The 21,893-nt window shown below is 35.4% G+C and overlaps 1 protein-coding gene across 1 annotated transcript in view; it reads left to right on the top strand.

Moving 5' to 3' along the window:
* Window positions 1–21,893, top strand: part of ZCWPW2 (zinc finger CW-type and PWWP domain containing 2) — a 98,838-nt gene that overhangs the window by 41,544 nt on the left and 35,401 nt on the right. Inside the window, exons 4-5 of the mRNA XM_038571343.1 lie at window positions 3,431–3,545; window positions 21,416–21,462. Coding sequence (XP_038427271.1) covers window positions 3,431–3,545; window positions 21,416–21,462 — 162 coding nt within the window. The remainder of the gene's footprint in view (window positions 1–3,430; window positions 3,546–21,415; window positions 21,463–21,893) is intronic.

The following is a 21,893-nucleotide window of genomic DNA, read 5'->3' as shown; positions in this document are numbered from 1 at the left end:
TTGGTCAAGAAATTCCTTTTGCTCTACCTTTAGATTATGTCCAGAATCTTGCCACTTTTCATCACGGTGCCTGCTGCTACTCTGGCCTACAGCACCATCATTTCTTACCTAGATTATTGCAGTAGTCATCATATCTATATGCCCCTGTATAGTCTATTCTGGTCATGAATCAAATCAAATGTTATTCTTGCTTGGAACTGTGAACGGGCTCAGAATAAAAGGCAAATTTCCTGAAACGGCTCGAAAGGATCTCCATGATCTGGCCACTGTTAATTTTGTGACCTCATTCCCTATTGCTCTCCATTTTCATTCAGCCTCAGCCAGCATGACTTCTTTGAAGCTTCTTGAATACGTTTGTATTCTCCTACCTTAGGATCTTTTTTTCTCTGTTTGGGAGTACTCTCTCTTGGGATATCTACATGGCTAACTCCCTGACCTCTTTCAGGTCTTTGCTCAGACGTCACCTTTTTCAATGACAGTTGCCCTATTGACTTAACTTTTCTGTATTACATAGAACTTATAATCTCCTATAATATACTGTAGGCATTACTGATTTGTTATAGATTGTCTATTTCACTGGCTAGAATGAATGTAAGCTTTATCTATTTTCTTCAATGATAGATCCCAAGGGTTTAGAATATATCAAATCAATTAATAAATGAAGCAGTCTTCAAGACAAATTGAAAACCTCAATGTATATATAACTATTCACAACATTCTGTAAAATGAGTTATATTTATATAAATGATACAAATGGTTGTAGATGTATCTCTGAAAGACTATGAAAGAAACTAGTAATAATGGATACCTATGGGAGAAACTATACCAGGGTTGGGTAGGGAGTAACAGTCTACACTTTAGGATATGCACTTATCCCTTGTTAGTTGAAAAACTACAATGCATAGCTGAGTCTAATTCTGGAATTCAAAATTCTTTATAAAGTCTTACTTTTTTTCTTTGAAGATATTTAATTGTTATTACCACTAGATGGCACATACTTACTGATAAATTCTCAAAGAATCTCAAACAGGTTTTTAAGAAAGCATTTTAGTTCCCCAGACTCACCAAAATTTACTTTAACTGTCTACAGTATTGATTTTTCTCAAGAAATTTCCTCAACTTCGCTTGTTTAGTGTCATATCAGCTTCTAGGCTATTTCTTACTAATTTCTTAGCATCATTATAACACTTAAGTTTCAGGAGTATCTTAAATCTGCTGACACTAGCCTAGATACTCTGTTTCCATTTTCTTTTTTTTTTTCTTTTTTTTTTTCTTTTTAATTTTATTTATGATAGTCACACACAGAGAGAGAGAGAGAGAGAGGCAGAGACACAGGCAGAGGGAGAAGCAGGCTCCATGCACCGGGAGCCTGACGTGGGATTCGATCCCGGGTCTCCGGGATCGCGCCCTGGGCCAAAGGCAGGCGCCAAACCGCTGCGCCACCCAGGGATCCCCTGTTTCCATTTTCTAATGTTTATTGAATTGTATCTACCTATCTTTTCATCTCTTTTTCTATGAAATTAATGAAATTTAAATATTCTGTGCACAAAGATTTTTTTAAAAATAGATTTTTGTTTGATTATATTGTTTCACTGCTTTTATATCAAACAAATCCGTGTCCAGAACAACATGCAATTTAACAACCACTTTCTAAATGCTTAAATGATACACTATGAGATTAGGCAAATGGGTACTGTGAAGGATACAAAGATGAAATGTTAACTTGTGCCTGCCTTCAAGGACCTTTCATTTTATGGGTGGGATCAGACATGAATATTAATAACTATGATACAAATCAGCATGTATTAAATTATTAAAGGAAATATTAAATATAGTAGGAACAAATAGTTGATATTAATTTGGGGATTCCAAGAATAGGGTGGAATTTGAAAAGAGCGTTAAATATATAGATAGCTTCATTCTTTGAATAAACTGAATATAGGTGTTATAGAGATTAACATTTCTATGTAAAGAATAAACTATATATCTAAGATAAAGATATGATCATTGTATACAAGTAGTAAATTGAATTATAGAATAAAAATCTGTATTCTTTTTGATGGTAAAGTTTCCATAAATAAAATGGTATGCATTTTATAAACTGTAACATTTAAAAGTATTATAAAAAACTTTTTAGGCAAATTCTGGGCCTGGTTGGCTCAGTCGTTAGAGCATGCAGTTCTTTTTTTTTTTTTTTTTTTTTTAATTTTTATTATTCATGATAGTCACACACAGAGAGAGAGGCAGAGACATAGGCAGAGGGAGAAGCAGGCTCCATGCACCGGGAGCCTGACGTGGGATTCGATCCCGGGTTTCCAGGATTGCGCCCTGGGCCAGAGGCAGGCGCTAAACCGCTGCGCCACCCAGGGATCCCGAGCATGCAGTTCTTGATCTTGGGGTTATAAGTTCAAGCCCCAGGTTGGGTACAGAGATTACTTAAAAATAAAATATTTAAGAAACTTTTTAGGCAAGTTCTAAAATAACATTGGAAAAATTATTGGGCCAGATAATTTTTGTAATTATTTTTAACATAGAGATTCTTTTACTCTGATTTTCTTTTCAAAATATTTTTTAAGTTAATTTGTATGTAGAAAAATCCTGAATTCAAGTAGAATTATATTTTTTAAGTGTTACTATGCCAGAAAACTGCCATCTATTATTTAATTTAATACTCATGAAACTTATGATATATATACTGTTACCCACATTTTACAGAAAGATATTGGGGCAAAGGCTTAAGGAACTTGTATGAATGTCACCTGTCTGTGATAACACCCAAACTGGATGTGAATAGAATTAATTTTCTTAAAATAAGAAACTTGGCTTTTCATTTTATACCACTTCAATATCATTGCTATTGAAAGAGCATCAAAATTGAACACCAAGGGCAGCCCTGGTGGCGCAGCGGTTTAGCGCTGCCTGCAGCGTGGGATGTGATCCTGGAGAGCCAGGATCGAGTCCCACGTCGGGTTCCCTGCATGGAGCCTGCTTCAGAGGGCTGCCTGTGTCTCTGCCTCTCTCTCTCTCTGTCTCTATGAATAAATAAATAAAAATTTTTAAAAAATTGAACACACACACACAAAAAAAAGAAAGAGCATCAAATTATTCGACTAACATGTATTAATACTGACTACTTTGTCACATTGGTTGTTCTTTTGTAACTTTTTAAATGTAAGATGAATCATATTAAAATATTATCTTAGTGAATCAAGAATCTATCCTTTTGACTTTTAATGTACAAAATTCCCACAACTTTGGTATGCTCTAAAATAATAAAATAATAATCATATACCAAAGTCTAAGTAATATATGGTATAATCAATCATACATTAAATCAGATTAATTCCAGCTCAATGGCTAAATCAAGTAGATATTAAAACAAAACTATATATTCAGAAATGAGTCTTATTTCTTTTCTGTGTTTCTTTAGCCAGAAAAATGTAAGAAAAAAAGGAAATGGTATAAAAGTGCACTACAAGAAGCCCACGTCCTCTATGGATATTCTCATGAGCAAAGACTGGAAATGTGCTGCCTATCTGAACAGGGTATGTGAGATTTTTTGTTCTTTACCACCCCAAAATGAGGATTTATTCAGATGTATCCCTCCCAAAATATATTTGCACATTTAAATAAATCTCTTCATAGGGATGTGATATATCTTTATCCATTGAAAAAGAAACTTTGTATGGATTAATAGTATGTATTTTGCCCTCTGAAACTATTTTCAGTGACTAAACATACATTCTATTTATTTTTTTCATACATTCTATTTAAATGCAGGGATTTTAATTAGCACTTCTATCATCTTTAAGACTACGTAAATTCTCTTCTGTATTTCAAAGTATTTCTGTATTTCAAAGTATATGTTTAAAGCTGTGGCTTTAAAATATATTTCTGAGGTGAAACTTTCACTTACATATGCTGCATTATTTCAGAACAAAGTATTTTTCAAAATGTTTTTTTTTTTAAAGAAATTCAGGGCTGAGATAAAAACAACCTTCAACTTTTAGTGAGGTGAAAAAATATGGGAAGATTTCAGGTCATTTTCAAAGAAAGTTCTCTTGAATCATAAATATTATGGTTTGTATATAGCTTTTTAAACAAATTCATCAGAAGGATTATAGTAGGTAGGACACATTTTTAACTGAACATGATTGTCACATAAAAATAATGATTTTCAATAAACTTAATTTGCTTGCTTAATGATAATAATAACTATTATCTTAAGTTCTAAAACTGATTATAGAAGGATCTGGCCTTTAGTACTGCCTGAATTTTAGAGTAAGAGTTTCTTCTTGGACTTTAATATATATTTCTTTAAAACTTGGATGTGAAAACATTTTATTTGAGAAAAATTCAAATATTAACCTAACTACTTAAGTTTAGATTTTAAGTTTTATTTTTTTAATTTTTTTAAATTTTTTAAATTTATGATAGTCACAGAGAGAGAGAGAGAGAGAGAGAGAGGCAGAGACATAGGCAGAGGGAGAAGCAGACTCCATGCACCGGGAGCCTGACATGGGATTCGATTCCGGGTCTCCAGGATCATGCCCTGTGCCAAAGGCAAGCGCTAAACCGCTGCACCACCCAGGGATCCCCTAAGTTTAGATTTTAAAGGAAATAAGTTGATTTAAAAAGAGGAAAAAAGAATGAAAAGCACATTACTCTGGTTACTATGAGACTGGGAAAAGAAACATTTATTACTATGAATGTGATTTTATTTCTGAAAATATAATGTCTCTGTAGCGGTAAAGGTTGCACTTCCTGTATTGTCACAAATAGAATTTTATTCTTTTCATGGACTATATATTTTTCTTGTGTAACCAAAATAAACTTTGAAATATTTAGTTTTTTTATTTTTTCAATATTAATATTTTGAAGTAACATAGTTATTTTTTTAAAGTTATAGTATAGTCATTTCACATCAGCAGTAGAAATACTCTTTCAATAAGTATGGAACTGTGTCTTTGTTGTTATTGTATATGCTGGTATACTTATGTCTGGGTCCTTTGGCATTCTTGCTTGTCCAGAGACCATAGAGAGAGGTTATTTCTCATTGATTTTGCAGCAGACCATTTTCTTGCTGAAAGTCTGATGATTTTTGCATGCAGAATTTGACGTAATTCAGTCTGATTATAATAAGTGCTATTCCTAAAGATTTTGATTTTGTCCCTGAAGGAGCCAGAATGGAGGGTCACAAAGAGACTTCCAGGAATTTAGTCTTTGCCATAATAGGCTCACTCACTTCACACTCATTCTTTACTATCTCCAAAATAGACAACGTAGTCCTTGCGTTTCCAGGGTGAATTCTAATATGTATCAGCTTATTACTGTGTTCAAAAGTAATTTTGAGAGGTAATTAGCCATTATTCAGATATTTTACAAAAAATGAATAGCTTACAGGCAAACAACTTACTTCATTCCAGCAATTATGAGGGTTTCTTTACTCCAAAATTTCTTCTTCCAACCTAGAAAAAACAACTAGTAATTTCTTGGCCTATATTCTATCTACCCTGCAGAAATTGGCACACTATTACATTTGATGCAACTCTTTCACTGTTAAAATTTGTAATTATATGTTAAAAATATAGACCCATTTCATATGATAAAGGTATAGTTTTATAAGAAACCGCCAGACTGTCTTCCAAAGTAACTGCATCATTTTTACATTTCCACCAAAAATGAATGACAGTTTCTATTACTCCACATACTTGCCAGCATTTGGTGTAGTTAATGTTCTAGATTTTGGCCTTTCTAATAAGTCTGTAGTGGTACCTCATTGATGTTTTATTTTTATTTTATTTTATTTATTTATTTATTTTTTTGTCATTAATTATTTTTTGTCATTTTGTCATTGATGTTTTATTTTATTTTATTTTATTTATTTATTTATTTTTTTGTCATTGATGTTTAAATTTGCAATTCTCTAACAATATACGATGATGAACATCCTTTCATATGCTAATTTGCCATATATAAATCTTCCTTGGTGAGATATCTGTTCATTGCCTGCTTTTTAATTCAATTGTTCATTTTCTTATTGTTGAGTTTTAAGAATTCTTCACATACTTATAGCAGCATTGTCAACAATAGCCTAACTATGGAAAAAGACCAAATGTCCATCAACTAATGAATAGATAAAGAAGATGTAGTATATATACACAATAGAATATTAGCCATCAAAAAGAATGAAATTTTGCCATTTGCAGTATTGTGGTTAGAGGTAGACTGTGTTATGCTAAGCACAATAAGTCAGAGAAAGACAATACCATATGATCTTGGTCATATGTGGAATTTAAGAAACAAAACAGATGACCATATGGGAGGGGAAAAAAGAGAGAGGGAAGAAAAGAAACCATAAGAGATTCTTAACGATTGAGAACAAATTGAAGGTAGATGGGGGGAGGTGAGTGGGAGATGGGCTAGATCGGTGAAGGGTATTAAGGAAGGCACTTGTGATGAGTACTGGGTGTTTGTTGTATTTAAGTGATGAATCACTGAATTCTACTCCTAAAACCAATATTGCACTGTATGTTAACTAACTAGAATTTACATAAAATCTGAAAAAAAAAAAAAAACCACGAAGAGAAAGAAGAAAAAAAGTTCTTTGTATATTTCAGATAATAGTCCTTTGTCAGATATTTTGTAAATACTTTTTCCCACTCTGGATTATCGTCATTCACTTGACAGCGTTCTTTGCAGAGTGAAAATTTTAATTTTAATGAAGTCTAGCTTATCAATTATTTCTTTTGTGGATCTTGCCTTTGATATCTAAAGTCATCAGCCTACACTAGGTTATCCACATTTTCTCCTATGTTACCCTCTAACAGTTCTTTAGTTTTGCATTTTTCATTTAGATATGTGATTTTGAGTTAATTTTTGTGAAAGGTATAAGGTCTATATCTAGATTCATTTTTTTTTTACATGTAGATATCCAGTTGTTCAACACCATTTGTTGAAAACTGTCTTCAGTGTCTTTGTTCTTTTGTAAAATATCAGTTGACTATTTATTGGGTTTGTTTCTGGAGTCTCTGTTCTATTCCACTGATATTTCAGTTATTCTTTTCCCAATATTACACTGCCTTGATTATTGTAGCTTTAGAGTAAGTCAGGTAGGGTGAAGTCCTCTGACTTTATCCTTCTTTAATATTGTGTTGGCTATTTGCATCTTTGTCTCCTCATAAGAACTTTAGATTGAATTTGTTGATAACTTGTTGGGATTTTCATTGAGATTGCACTGAAACTATAGATCAAGTTGGGAAGAACTGACATTTGACAATATTTGGTCTTTCTGTCCATAAATATGGAATATGCCCAGACTTATTTAAATTCTTTGATTTTGTTCATCAGAGTTTTCCTCATATAATCTTGTCTGTATTTTCTTAAATGTTGCCTAAGTATTTTATTTTGGTGGGCACTAGTGTAAATGGTAATATGCCTTTAATTTCAAATCCTACTTTTTCATTGCTGATAAATACAAAAGTGATTGACTTTCGTGTATTAACCTTGTACCCTACAACCTGCTTTAATTACTTATTCGTTCCATGTGTATTTTTGTATTTTTCTCGACTCTTTTGGATTTTCTACATAGATGATTATATCATCTACTAAGAAAGAGTTTTATTTCTTCTCAATCTATACGTTTTATTTCCTTTTTCTTCCTTATTGCATTAGCTATGAGTTCCACTACAATATTGAAAAGAATGGTGATCTGGGAACTATGGTCTTTGACTTATTCCTAACCTTAGTGGGAAAGCTTTGACTTTCTCACCATTAAGTATGATGTTAGCTGTAGGATTTTTGTAGGTTTTCCTTATCAAATTGAAATTTCCCTCTATTCCTAGTTTGCTTAGAGTTTCATGAATGGATGTTAGATTTTGTCAAGTGCTTTATCTGCATCTATTGATATGATCTTGTGACTTTTCTTTTTTAACCTTTGATGTCATAGATTATATTAATTGATTTTGAATATTAAATCAGACTTGTATACTTCAGGTAAATCTCACTTGTCTGTGGTGTATAATTCTTTTTATATATTGTTGGATTTGACTTGTAATATTTTATTGAGGATTTTTGCATCCATGTTCATGAGATAAATTGGTCTGCAGTTTTCTTGTAATGTCTTTTTTTGGTTTTGTGTGTACTGGCCTCAGTGAATGAATTAGGAAGCTTTCCTTCTGCTTCTATCTTATAGAAGAATTTATAGAGAATTGGTATAATTTGTTCCTTAAATGTTTGGTAGAAATCACCAATAAACCCATCAGGGTTTGGTGCTTTCTGTTTTGGAAGGTTATTATATTTATTCAATTTTATAAAAACTATGGACTTCTTCAGATTGTTTATTCTTTTATTACTTTTGGCAGACTGTGTCTTTTAAGAAATTGGTCCGTTTCATTTAGGATGTCAGATTTTTGGGCATGGTTATTCACAGCATTTCTTTATTATCCTTTTAATATCTTGGGATCTGTAATGATGCCCTCTCTTTCATTTTTGATATTAGTGATTTGTTTTTTCTCTTTTTTACCATAGTTAGACTGGCTAGAGTCTTTTTGATTTTACTGATCTTTTTAAAGACACAGTTTTTGGTTTTATTTCCTCTATTGATTTCCTGGTTTTTATTTCGTTGATTTCTGCTCTAATTTTTATTTCTTGTGTTTACTTCAGATTTAACTTGATTTTATTTTTCTAAAAGTTTCCTAAGGTTGAAGCTTAGCTTATTGATTTTAGGTCTTTGTTCTTTTATAATATTTGCATTTTAATGGTGTAAATTCCCCTCTGCATACTGCTTTCACTGTGTCTTAACAAATTTTGATAAACTGTATTTTCATTTTAATTTAATTCAAAATATTTTAAAATTTCGCTTAAGATTTCTTTTTTGACCTATATGTTATTTAGGAATCTATTGTCAGGAGGTCAATAGTAGTCTAACACTACATCACAGTTCCTGTGCCATTCACCTCACTTCATCTTACCATGTGGTCACTTTATCTCACATCTTAACAAGAAGGATGAATACAATACAATATTTTGAGAGAGTAAGGAACCACATTCACATAACTTTTGTAACAGTATATTGTTATAAGTGTTTTTATTAGCTATTGTTGTTAATCTCTTACTCTGCCTAATTTATAAATTAAACTTTATCTTAGCTATGTATACATAGGAAAAAACAGTACATATAGGGTTTATTATTGTCCATGGTTTCAGGCATCCACTGCAGGTCTTGGAACATATCCCCCATAGATAAAGAGGAACTACTACACGTCATTACTGATTTTCTACTGGCTGGACCCATTCATTTCTGCTGAAGTCTCCAATTATAATAGTGGGTTCATCTTTTTCTCCTTGCTTTCTATCAATTTTTGTGGTATATGCCTTGGCACTGTGTTGTTAGACACATTCATATTAATAATCATTATGTCTTCTTGGAGTAATGATGGCTTTATTGTTAGGTAATGCTCCTCTTTATCCCTGATAATTTTCCTTGCTCTGAAGCCTACTCTGTCTGAAATTAATATAGCCACTCCTATTAAAATAGCTTTCTTTTGATTAGTGTTAACATGGTATGTCATATCCTTCTATATATTTTTACTTTTAATCTTTATGTGTCTTTTTATTTAATTTGAGGGATTTTTTTGTTGTTGACAGCATATAATTGCTCCACTCTGATAGTCTTTGTTTTTAATTGGTATATTTAGACCATCGAAATTTAAAGTGGTTATTGATAGAGTTAGATTAATAGCTACCATATGTGTTACTGTTTTCTATTTGTTTTCCTTTATCTTTGTTCCTTTTTCTTTCACTCTTATCCTGCCTTTCATGTTTGTGTTTGTTTATTTGTTTGTTTGTTTAGAGAGGGAGAGAGAGACAGGGATGGAGAGGCAGAGGGAGAGGGAGAGAGAAATCTTAAGCAGGCTTCATGTTGAGCATGGAGCCTGATCTCACAGCCCTGAGATCATGATGTGAGCCAAAATCAAGTCTGACACAACCACCTGAGCCACCCAGGCGCCTCACCTTTTGTGGGTTTTTTCCTCCACCTTTTTGGTTTTGATTGAGCATTTTATATAATTTTATTTCTTCTCCTTTCTTAGCATATCAATCATCCTTTCTTCTTAACGCTTTTTAGGGGAAAAAAAAGTCTTAGGAAAATGGTTTTCCTAAATTGAATATATTGTTGCTATTATTATTTTGAACAATTTGTTTTCACTTAGATAAGGAATAAGAAAATTTAAAGTTTACATTTTACCTTCACTCAGTCATTCTCTGATGCTCTTCCTTTCTTTATGTTGATCCAAGTTTCTGTTCTACATCATTTTCCTTCTCTCTTTTAACATTTCTTGCAAGGTAAGTCTACTGGTAACAAATTCTCTCGATTTCTCAAATTCTCTCAAGTATATATCCTTTTATTTTTAAAGGATAATTTCATAGGGTGCAGAATTCTAATTTGATGCTTTTCTTTCCTCTCAACAGTAATTCTTTCACTTCATTCTCCTCTTGCTTGCATGGTTTCTGAAAGAAATTGAATGAAATTCTTGTCTTTGCTCCTTTATTTATAAGGCATCCCCTACCTCCAGGCTTTGTTCAACATTTTTTTTCTTTGTCATTGATTTTCTATCTTTAGTATTTATCCTACATATTGTTCCCTGAGCTTTTAGGATCTTGATTTGGTGTCTTATATTTATTTGGGGGAAATTCCCAGTTATTATTGCTTTAGATATTTCTTCTGTTCATTTCCCTATTTCTTTTCCTTCTTGTATTCCCATTTATACATGTATTATACTTTTGTGGTTTTTCCCATAGATATTGAATATTCTGTTCTTTTTTTCCAATCTTTTTCTCTTTGTTTTTCAGTTTTAGAAATTTCTATTAATATATCCTCAGGCATACAGATTGTTTCCTCAGCTGTGTCTGATCTTCTGATGAAACCAACAAAGGTATTCTTCATTCTGTTACAGCATTTTTAATCACCAGCATTTCTTTTTTATTATTTCTTAGAATTTCCATCTCTTTGCTTACTGTACCCATTTGTTGTTGAATGTTGCCTACTTTTAACTCTAGAGCCTTAGTATATTAAGCATTGTTAAGTTCACAGTATGATGATTCCAACATCTCTGACATATATGGGTCTTTTTGATGCTTGCTCTTTCACTTAAGATTGTTTTTTGCCTTTTAGTATGCCTTGTAATTTTTTGTGGAAAGGCAAACATGATGTATCATGTAAAAGAAACTGGTAAATAGGCCTTTAGTAGTGTAATGGTAAGTGATGTGCGGCTATAGTTCTTTGATTAGGTCTCAGTCCTGGGCTTTGAACTGCACAGGTGCTTCTTTTTTTTCACCCCATTACATGGTACAGGATGGCTAAAGGGGAGCTGGAGTTGGATATTTCCCTTCCCCCACATGAAAGATTACATACAGCAGGCTAGATTTGAGTGTATCTCCCCACCACCACCACCACCAATTGGTAAGGCTCTGAAAAAATCCACAACTAGTTAGGTTCTGGTAAAATATTCTTTTGAGGGCAAACTGCTAAGAACTGAATATGCCCTGGCATATTTCCAAATGGTTACTTCCCTCTCACCCCCACTGAGGAAGCAGAAAGATATTTTTCTCCAGTCTTCACTGTGAGAACCTGATAGAGCTCCTCTAGGTACACTCACAAAAGTGTGCTTCCCTCCTGCATGACTGGGTCCCCCTAGAATTTTTGTCTCTCAGCTGTTTGCATTGAGGCTGCAGCAATACATCAATTACAGTTCATGTGTTCCTACCCCAGCACTACTTCCTGTGGAGGTTTCTGCTCCATTAAGTTGTGATTCTTTGTATTCACCTGTCTCTCCAAATTTGGGGGCAGTGGTTTGCCCTGTGACCTCACTTCTCTAAGGGATCTAAGAAGAATTATTGATTTTCTATTTGTTCAGCTTTTTACTTGTTGTGAGGGTGAAGTGTGACTTCTAAGCTCTTTACATGCCAGATAGGAAACTAGACTATCCTATACCTTTTTAAGAAAATGCTTTCTTTCAGGTGTCATCTTTAAAGAAGCATAGACTGACAAGTTTTCTGAGGCAAGCTTTAAAAAATATATTTAAAAAAAAAGAAGCCATTGATTTATGTTAATATTTGAATTCCTCTCTAATATTTTTGTAAATAAAACAATTTTAACATCTGTTATGAGTCATGAGGCATAATCACCTCTACTGACTTGGAACATTTTCATTTTCTACCTGCAGCTCCTCTTTTGCCCTTTAAAACTATGATGTGAATATAGCCCAGAAGAGGAGTAAAGGCCCTTTTAATTATCCAAATCTACATTTCCTGTTAACTGCTTTTCACTCTGTGTGAGGGTCCCTACATGCAGAGATTTCTGAAGGGAGGAAATTAAACCTTTCTCAAGGGAAAATTCAGCTCTTAGAAAGTGTTTAATGTTGCTGATGTTGAACATGGACTTACTGTTATTAATAGGAAAATTGCTAATGATTGTAATGTTTCTCAGCATTACATCAGACTTTCCCTTTGGCATATCCCTTTGAAAATCAGAATGGTTGTTGATGCTCCCCCAAAACACTTCTGTGTTGCACGGGGAGATGATTGTACAGCTTTTCAACATAAAAAGTTCCTTAAACAGCAGTTTATATATTTCTGTTCCCAATTGTCTTCCTACTGGAAATTTTACATAAGAATGACATATATCCTGAGGAGAAACATAACAAATTTGTATCCTTTTTTTCATTAACTCTCAGTATATGATCAGGGTCCATCGGATCCAGTTTTAGTTTTCAAGTTACTTTTTTGTGTAGTTTTAAACTACATGTACAGATTGATATTTCATCATGATTTTATTGTTATTAGTGGTCTTCAAAAGAAAAAGGAGAAAAAAATTTTAGTTACAACAGAATTTATCCGTGTCTTATAATTATCATCAGGACCCTTTTATAAATTTGAAATAAACTATGGAATTTCAATAATCTTTGGTTTTTTTATCATTACTCATCAATTTATTTCCAATGATGTTGAAAAGAAACTACTTAAATGGGAGAATGATAGAACCACTTAACAAGATGATAGAGTAGTAAAATCATCACTAAACTGTTTTTCCTAGTATTCCAAGGGTTAGATGTCTGTCTGTCTCTCTCTCTCTCTCTGTCATACACACAAACACATAGATACCCCGAATCTCTTTATTAACTAAAATGGAAGAGAACATTGTTGATAATCTTTTATCTATCAGACATTGTTTTAGAAATTTTATTTATGTAAATTCTATTATTTTAATCTCAGATATACCAATAAGGTTATAATTCTTAATCCTGGTTTATTAATAAAGAAACAAAAGGCCTGAGAATATACAGTGTTCTATATCTTATACTCTCTAGTATAGTAATTTATAGTAATGTACACATTCTATGTATTTTAACTAATAAATTATATTAATTTGTTCAAGTAAAATGTATATTCAGATCCATGTAAGATTTTTAATAAAATACATGTACATTTGTTAAGTATAAAAAAATATTGAACACCTTCTGCATATAAGCATGGTCCCTGACTTTACAGCACATTCTAGTCTTCTAGTCTTGTAGAGTGCTTAGACATATATAGAAGTAACCATAATACAAGGAAGAAGGTTCTGTGTCCTAGGAGGACTGTGGTTTTGCAACAGAGGTGGTTATTTCTCCTAGATGGAGGAATCACCTGTGATGGTGAATGGTCTTGTACATTCATCAGTGGTGAACAAAAGGGGCATTCCAGAAGAAGGGATTATTCCAGGCACACAACTGAACATAAGAAAGAGGGCAGTTTACATGTGGCCAGCTAATTATAGGTATAAATACAATAACCTGCTTCTCTGGATTTCTGTGTTTTATGCCAGTAATTAGTTTCTTACTGCAAATCTGCTTTTAGATAGCAAGCATTTATTTACTCTTATATTCATGGATATTTATTCTTTTTGTTTATCTTACATGTTCATTGTGAATTATAGTCCTATATTGATAAATTAAATTTCTGTATATTTTTCTTTAACGTTAAATGTAACCCTAAAACCTTAATATTAATGTCCATAGCTCTATTTATTTTTCATTACCATAATATTAAAGTTAACAAAGCATATGTATGAGTATAATTTATGTACAATTCATTTATTTTTTTTTTCAGTAGTCAAAATCCATCCTCACTTTATTTAATATATTGGCAGCATTTTGAAACATTCGACCATACTCCCTCCCTTGAAAATCTTTAACCATTCCAATTTCTTTGTGTTCTTATAATATTCCTGGCTATACTTGAGAATCTGATGGATTTATTCATCTTTTAGTGTTTTAAATAAGAATTGTCCATATTACCCATTTCATGATTGGATTGTTTGTTTCTTTGGTGTTGAGTTGAATAAGTTCTTTATAGATCTTGGAAACTAGCCCTTTATTTTTCATTTGTTTTTTATTGGTGTTCAATTTACCAACATACAGAATAACCCCCAGTGCCCATCACCCATTCACTCCCACCACCCGCCTCCTCCCCTTCTACCACCCCTAGTTCGTTTCCCAGAGTTAGCAGTCTTTACGTTCTGTCTCCCTTTCTGATATTTCCCACACATTTCTTCTCCCTTCCCTTATATTCCCTGACACTATTATTTATATTCCCCAAATGAATGAGAACATATAATGTTTGTCCTTCTCCGACTGACTTACTTCACTCAGCATAATACCCTCCAGTTCCATCCACGTTGAAGCAAATGGTGGGTATTTGTCATTTCTAATAGCTGAGTAATATTCCATTGTATACATAAACCACATCTTCTTTATCCATTCATCTTTCGGTGGACACCGAGGCTCCTTCCACAGTTTGGCTATGGTGGACATTGCTGCTAGAAACATCGGGGTGCGGGCGTCCCGGGGTTTCATTGCATCTGTATCTTTGGGGTAAATCCCCAACAGTGCAATTGCTGGGTTGTAGGGCAGGTCTATTTTTAACTCTTTGAGGAACCTCCACACAATTTTCCAGATTGGCTGCACCAGTTCACATTCCCACCAACAGTGTAAGAGGGTTCCCTTTTCTCCACATCCTCTCCAACATTTGTGGTTTCCTGCCTTGTTAATTTTCCCCATTCTCACTGGTGTGAGGTGGTATCTCATTGTGGTTTTGATTTGTATTTCCCTGATGGCAAGTGATGCAGAGCATTTTCTCACGTGCATGTTGGCCATGTCTATGTCTTCCTCTGTGAGATTTCTCTTCATGTCTTTTGCCCATTTCATGATTGGATTGTTTGTTTCTTTGGTGTTGAGTTTAAGAAGTTCTTTATAGATTTTGGAAACTAGCCCTTTATCTGATACGTCATTTGCAAATATCTTCTCCCATTCTGTAGGTTGTCTTTTAGTCTTGTTGACTGTATCCTTTGCTGTGCAAAAGCTTCTTATCTTGATGAAGTCCCAATAGTTCATTTTTGCTTTTGTTTCTTTTGCCTTCGTGGATGTATCTTGCAAGAAGTTACGGTGGCCAAGTTCAAAAAGGGTGTTGCCTGTGTTCTCCTCTAGGATTTTGATGGAATCTTGTCTCACATTTAGATCTTTCATCTATTTTGAGTTTATCTTTGTGTATGGTGAAAGAGAGTGGTCTAGTTTCATTCTGCATGTGGATGTCCAATTTTCCCAGCACCATTTATTGAAGAGACTGTTTTTCTTCCAATGGATAGTCTTTCCTCCTTTATCGAATATTAGTTGACCATAAAGTTCAGGGTCCACTTCTGGGTTCTCTGTTCTGTTCCATTGATCTATGTGTCTGTTTTTGTGCCAGTACCACACTGTCTTGATGACCACAGCTTTGTAGTACAACCTGAAATCTGGCATTGTGATGCCCCCAGATATGGTTTTCTGTTTTAAAATTCCCCTGGCTATTCGGGGTATTTTCTGATTCCACACAAATCTTAAAATAATTTGTTCTAACTCTCTGAAGAAAGTCCATGGTATTTTGATAGGGATTGCATTAAACGTGTATATTGCCCTGGGTAACATTGATATTTTCACAATATTAATTCTGCCAATCCATGAGCATGGAATATTTTTCCATCCCTTTGTGTCTTCCTCAATTTCTTTCAGAAGTGTTCTATAGTTTTGAGGGTATAGATCCTTTACCTCTTTGGTTAGGTTTATTCCTAGGTATCTTATGCTTTTGGGTGCAATTGTAAATGGGATTGACTCCTTAATTTCACTTTCTTCAGTCTCATTGTTAGTGTATAGAAATGGCACTGATTTCTGGGCATTGATTTTGTATCCTGCCACACTACCAAATTGCTGTATGAGTTCTAGCAATCTTAGGGTGGAGACTTTTGGGTTTTCTATGTAGAGTATCATGTCATCGGCGAAGAGGGAGAGTTTGACTTCTTTGCCAATTTGAATGCCTTTAATGTCTTTTTGTTGTCTGATTGCTGAGGCTAGGACTTCCAGTACTATGTTGAACAGCAGTGGTGAGAGTGGACATCCCTGTCTTGTCCCTGATCCTAGGGGAAAGGCTCCTAGTGCTTCCCCATTGAGAATGACATTTGCTGTGGGCTTTTCGTAGATGGCTTTTAAGATGTCGAGGAAAGTTCCCTCTATCCCTACACTCTGAAGAGTTTTGATCAGAAATGGATGCTGTATTTTGTCAAATGCTTTCTCTGCATCTAATGAGAGGATCATATGGTTCTTGGTTTTTCTCTTGCTGATATGATGAATCACATTGATTGTTTTACAGGTGTTGAACCAGCCTTGTGTCCCAGGGATAAATCCTACTTGGTCATGGTGAATAATTTTCTTAATGTATTGTTGGATCCTATTGGCCAGTATCTTGTTGAGAATTTTTGCATCCATGTTCATCAGGGATATTGGTCTGTAATTCTCCTTTTTGGTGGGGTCTTTGTCTGGTTTTGGAATTAAGGTGATGCTGGCCTCATAGAACGAATTTGGAAGTACTCCATCTCTTTCTATCTTTCCAAACAGCTTTAGGAGAATGGGTATGGTTTCTTCTTTAAACTATTGATAGAATTCCCCTGGGAAGCCATCTGGCCCTGGACTCTTGTGTCTTGGGAGGTTTTTGATGACTGCTTCAATTTCCTCCCTGGTTATTGGCCTGTTCAGGTTTCCTATTTCTTCCTGTTCCAGTTTTGGTAGTTTGTGGCTTTCCAGGAATGCGTCCATTTCTTCTAGATTGCCTAATTTATTGGCGTATAGCTGTTCATAATATGTTTTTAAAATCGTTTGTATTTCCTTGGTGTTGGTAGTGATCTCTCCTTTCTCATTCATGATTTTATTAATTTGAGTCTCCTCTCTCTTCTTTTTAATAAGGCTGGCTAATGGTTCATCTGTCTTATTAATTCTTTCAAAGAACCAACTCCTGGTTCTGTTGATCTATTCCACAGTTCTTCTGGTCTCAATTTCATTGAGTTCTGCTCGAATTTTAATTAATTCTCTTCTTCTGCTGGGCGTGGGGTCAATCTGCTGTTTTTTCTCTAGCTCCTTTTTTTTTTTAATTTTTTTTAATTTTTATTTATTTATGATAGTCTCACAGAGAGAGAGAGAGAGGCAGAGACACAGGCAGAGGGAGAAGCAGGCTCCATGCAGGGAGCCCGATGTGGGATTCGATCCCGGGTCTCCAGGATCGCGCCCTGGGCCAAAGGCAGGCGCCAAACCGCTGCGCCACCCAGGGATCCCTTCTCTAGCTCCTTTATGTGTAAGGTTAGCTTTTGTATTTGAGTTCTTTCCAGTTTTTGAATGGATGCTTGTATTGCGATGTATTTCCCCCTTAGGACTGCTTTTGCTGCATCCCGAAGATTTTGAACAGTTGTATCTTCATTCTCATTAGTTTCCATGAATCTTTTTAATTCTTCCTTAATTTCCTGGTTGACCCTTTCATCTTTTAGCAGGATGGTCCTTAACCTCCACGTGTTTGAGGTCCTTCCAAACTTCTTGTTGTGATTTAGTTCTAATTTCAAGGCATTATGGTCTGAGAATATGCAGGGGACGATTCCAATCTTTTGGTATCGGTTCAGACCCGATTTGTGACCCAGTATGTGGTCTATTCTGGAGAAAGTTCCATGTGCATTTGAGAAGAATGTGTATTCAGTTGAGTTTGGATGTAAAGTTCTGTAGATATCTGTGAAATCCATCTGGTCCAGTGTATCATTTAAAGCTCTCGTTTCTTTGGAGATGTTGTGCTTAGAAGACCTATCGAGTATAGAAAGAGCTAGATTGAAGTCACCAAGTATAAATGTATTATTATCTAAGTATTTCTTCACTTTGGTTATTAATTGATTTATATATTTGGCAGCTTCCACATTCAGGGCATATAGAGGATTGTTAAGTCCTCTTGTTGGATAGATCCTTTAAGTATGATATAGTGTCCCTCTTCATCTCTCACTACAGTCTTCGGGGTAAATTTTAGTTTATTCGATATATGGATGGCTACCCCTGCTTTCTTTTGAGGACCATTCGAATGGTAAATGGTTCTCCAACCTTTTATTTCAGGCTGTAGGTGTCCTTCTGTCTAAAATGAGTCTCTTGTAGACAGCAGATAGATGGGTCCTGCTTTTTTATCCAGTGAAACCCTGTGCCTTTTGATGGGGTCATTAAGCCCGTTCACATTCAGAGTTACTATTGAGAGATATGAGTTTAGTGTCATCATGATATCTATTCAGTCCTTGTTTTTGTGGATTGTTCCACTGAACTTCTTCTTAAAGGGGAATTTAAGAATCCCCCTTATAATTTCTTGCAGAGCTGGTTTGGAAGTCACATATTCTTTCAGTTCCTGCCTGTGTTGGAAGCTCTTTATCTCTCCTTCCATTTTGAATGAGAGCCTTGCTGGATAAAGTATTCTTGGTTGCATGTTCTTCTCATTTAGGACCTTGAATATATCCTTCCAGCCCTTTCTGGCCTGCTAGGTCTCTGTGGAGAGGTCTGCTGTTACCCTAATACTCCTCCCCATAAAAGTCAGGGATTTCTTGTCTCTTGCTGCTTTAAGGATCTTCTCTTTATCTTTGGAATTTGCAAGCTTCACTATTAAATGTCGAGGTGTTGAACGGTTTTTATTGATTTCCTGGATCTGAATGCCTGTTTCCCTTCCCAGATTAGGAAAGTTTTTAGCTAGAATTTGTTCAAATACATATTCTGGCCCTCTGTCCCTTTCGGTGCCCTCGGGAACACCAATTGAACGTAGGTTTTTCTTCCTCAGGCTGTCGTTTATTTCCCTTAATCTATCTTCATGGTCTTTTAATTGTTTGTCTCTTTTTTCCTCAGTTTCCCTCTTTGCCATCAACTTGTCTTCTATGTCACTCACTCGTTCTTCCACCTCGTTAACCCTCGTCGTTAGAACTTCTAGTTTGGATTGCATCTCATTCAATTGATTTTTAATTTCTGCCTGATTAGCTCTAAATTCTGCAGTCATGAAGTCTCTTGAGTCCTTTATGCTTTTTTCTAGAGCCACCAGTAGCTGTATAATAGTGCTTCTGCATTGGCTTTCTGACATTGAATTCTAATCCAGATTTTGTAACTCTGTGGGAGAGAGGACAGTTTCTGATTCTTTCTTTTGAGGTGAGGTTTTCCTTCTAGTCATTTTGCTCAGTGCAGAGTGGCCAAAAGCGAGTTGTATTGGGAAAAGGAGAAAAAGAGAGGAGAGAAAGAAGGAAAGAAAAGAGAAAGAGAAAAAAGAAAAAAGAGAAAGAAAAAAAAGAAAGAAAGGGGAAAAAAGGGGTGGGAGAAGGAAACAAATCATTAAGCAAAACAAAACAACAACAACAACAACAAAACCACGAGGGAGTATCTTCTGATTCTGTATACTTTAAGTCCCTTGACTTCCCTTGGAACTTGTCTGTCTAGCTGGTCTTCTGGGGGAGGGGCCTGTTGTGCTGATTTTCAGGTGTTAGCACTTGGGGGAGCTGCTCTGCCCCCTGCCTGGTGCAGGGCTCAGTGGGGGTTGTTTACCCCGTGAGGCCCATGGAGGAACAACCCCAGTGGCTGCTGCAGCTCTGGAAACCTGGATTCAGCTTCCACAGTAACTACTGAGCTCTCCATCTGCAGGGCCTGGAGGCTCCGGGGTGGGGCCGCTGATCTGCTCAGCTCGGGGCAGGAGCGTCCTCGCTGTCCTGGGCCCTCCCGGCCTCTGCCTGTCCCGGGGGGTAGGCCGGATCCTGGGCTGTGTCCGGCGCCCTGTGCTCCGGGGCCTGCGCTGTTGGATTCGCGCTCCCGGCAGCACAGCTCCCTCCGAGGAGCCGCCCCCGGATCCCGTCCGAGCTGCTCCGGGTCCCGCTGTGCGCCCTGCAGCCCTTAGGGAGCTCGGCGCACTCTCCTGGGCGCGCAGTTGCTCTGTTACTGTCCCAGGGAGCCCGAGAGCATCCCCGCCCTCCTGGGTCCTGCTCCAACTCCCTGCGAGCCCCTTTCCGCCGGGAAGGTTGGTGCAGCTCCTGCGTCTCCAGGACGGGGCTCTCCTGTCCTGGGGACACTCGCCCCGGTGTCAGCCTGTCTCCTCGCGGGGCCCCTCCCCCTTGGAGGCCTTTTGTTTCTTTATTTCTTTTACCCCGTCTTCCTACCTTGATAGCGGGAACTCTTCTCACTGTAGCATTCCAGCTGGTCTCTCTTTAATTCTCAGGCCGAATTCATAGATTTTTCAGGAAAATTTGAAGGTTTTCTAGGTAGTTTGGTGGAGACAGGTGATTTGGGGACCCTACTCTTCCGCCATCTTGCCCCCGGAAACTCTATGTACAATTCATTTAGATGGAATTCTACATTGAACCCATAAAAAATCCAATTAATTATTATTACCAATAATTTTTACTAATTCACACAGTTTTGCATATATCAAAATAATATCTTAAAATTATTTTCTATATTCTATCTGGTTGTAGTCTTCTTTATTGTTGAGTATTGCTTAGGGTTCCTACATGGAGGCAGCAGACATAAAGATTAGAGATTGCATGGCCTCAGGCATGGTACTTAGCCTCAACTTTCTCAGTTGTGAAATGGGGATGGACTACATACTTTACAAGATTATCATGAAGTTTAAATAAGATATTTTCTGTAAAGTCTTTACCCTGTATCTGCATGGAGTAGATGTCCAAGTAGAGGTCACTAGGATTTCATTCCAAATCCTATATACTTCAGAGCACATAAGCCTAGAGCCTAGAATAGGATAAACTAGATGCTAACTTGAGAATGTCCAACCAATTAGATTTAAGGGAGGAAGTTTGTCAAATAAGTATATGAATCCCTAATGTTATTAGTTTTGGATTATTCTGTTCTACTCAACACTAGGAAGTTGAGTTTGTTAGCATTTTGATCAAAAGAACCATTAAAAACACATAGTATAAGAAAGTAGAAAATTCTAATTGTATAACATTGCATTTATTTAAACAGGAGTATAGGCATTTTTTTTGAAACAGCCATACTTTTTTATCTTACAGATAAATCCAAAGCAGATGGCAAAGTTGCTGTGGTAGCCAGGAAAAGGGTAAGATCATGTTTCATTATATAAAATATGTAGACTTCAAATTCCATTTGATTAAAGCTATTTTTAAAATAAAATTGAATTAATATTTAAAAGCAAAATGATATATAATGAGTTTTTTCTTCTAAATGTTGGTTGAGTATATGTTTCCTTTTTTAGGTTGACACTAGAAATTTAATATTTATGATTATGTCAGTGTTACAGAATTATCAGAACAATAAAAAATTTAAAGTTCACAGGTTAGCAATTGCTTTTACTTAAATTGTATTTCACATATGTACTCTCATATACTAAAATATTTTTTGTGTGCCATGTTATTGGAATGTGCAATCTCATGGAAAATTTAAATAATTAAAATCCACAGCTTAACATGGACTTTACCTTGAAGTTGAGAACAATATCAGCCATTTATATTAATCTAAACATAGAATCTT

The sequence above is a fragment of the Canis lupus genome, chromosome 23 (genome assembly GCF_011100685.1).
Source record: "Canis lupus familiaris isolate Mischka breed German Shepherd chromosome 23, alternate assembly UU_Cfam_GSD_1.0, whole genome shotgun sequence".
Lineage (NCBI taxonomy): Eukaryota > Metazoa > Chordata > Mammalia > Carnivora > Canidae > Canis > Canis lupus.
Note: the sequence above shows the minus strand (reverse complement) of the source record. Positions and strands in the feature narration are given on the sequence as shown.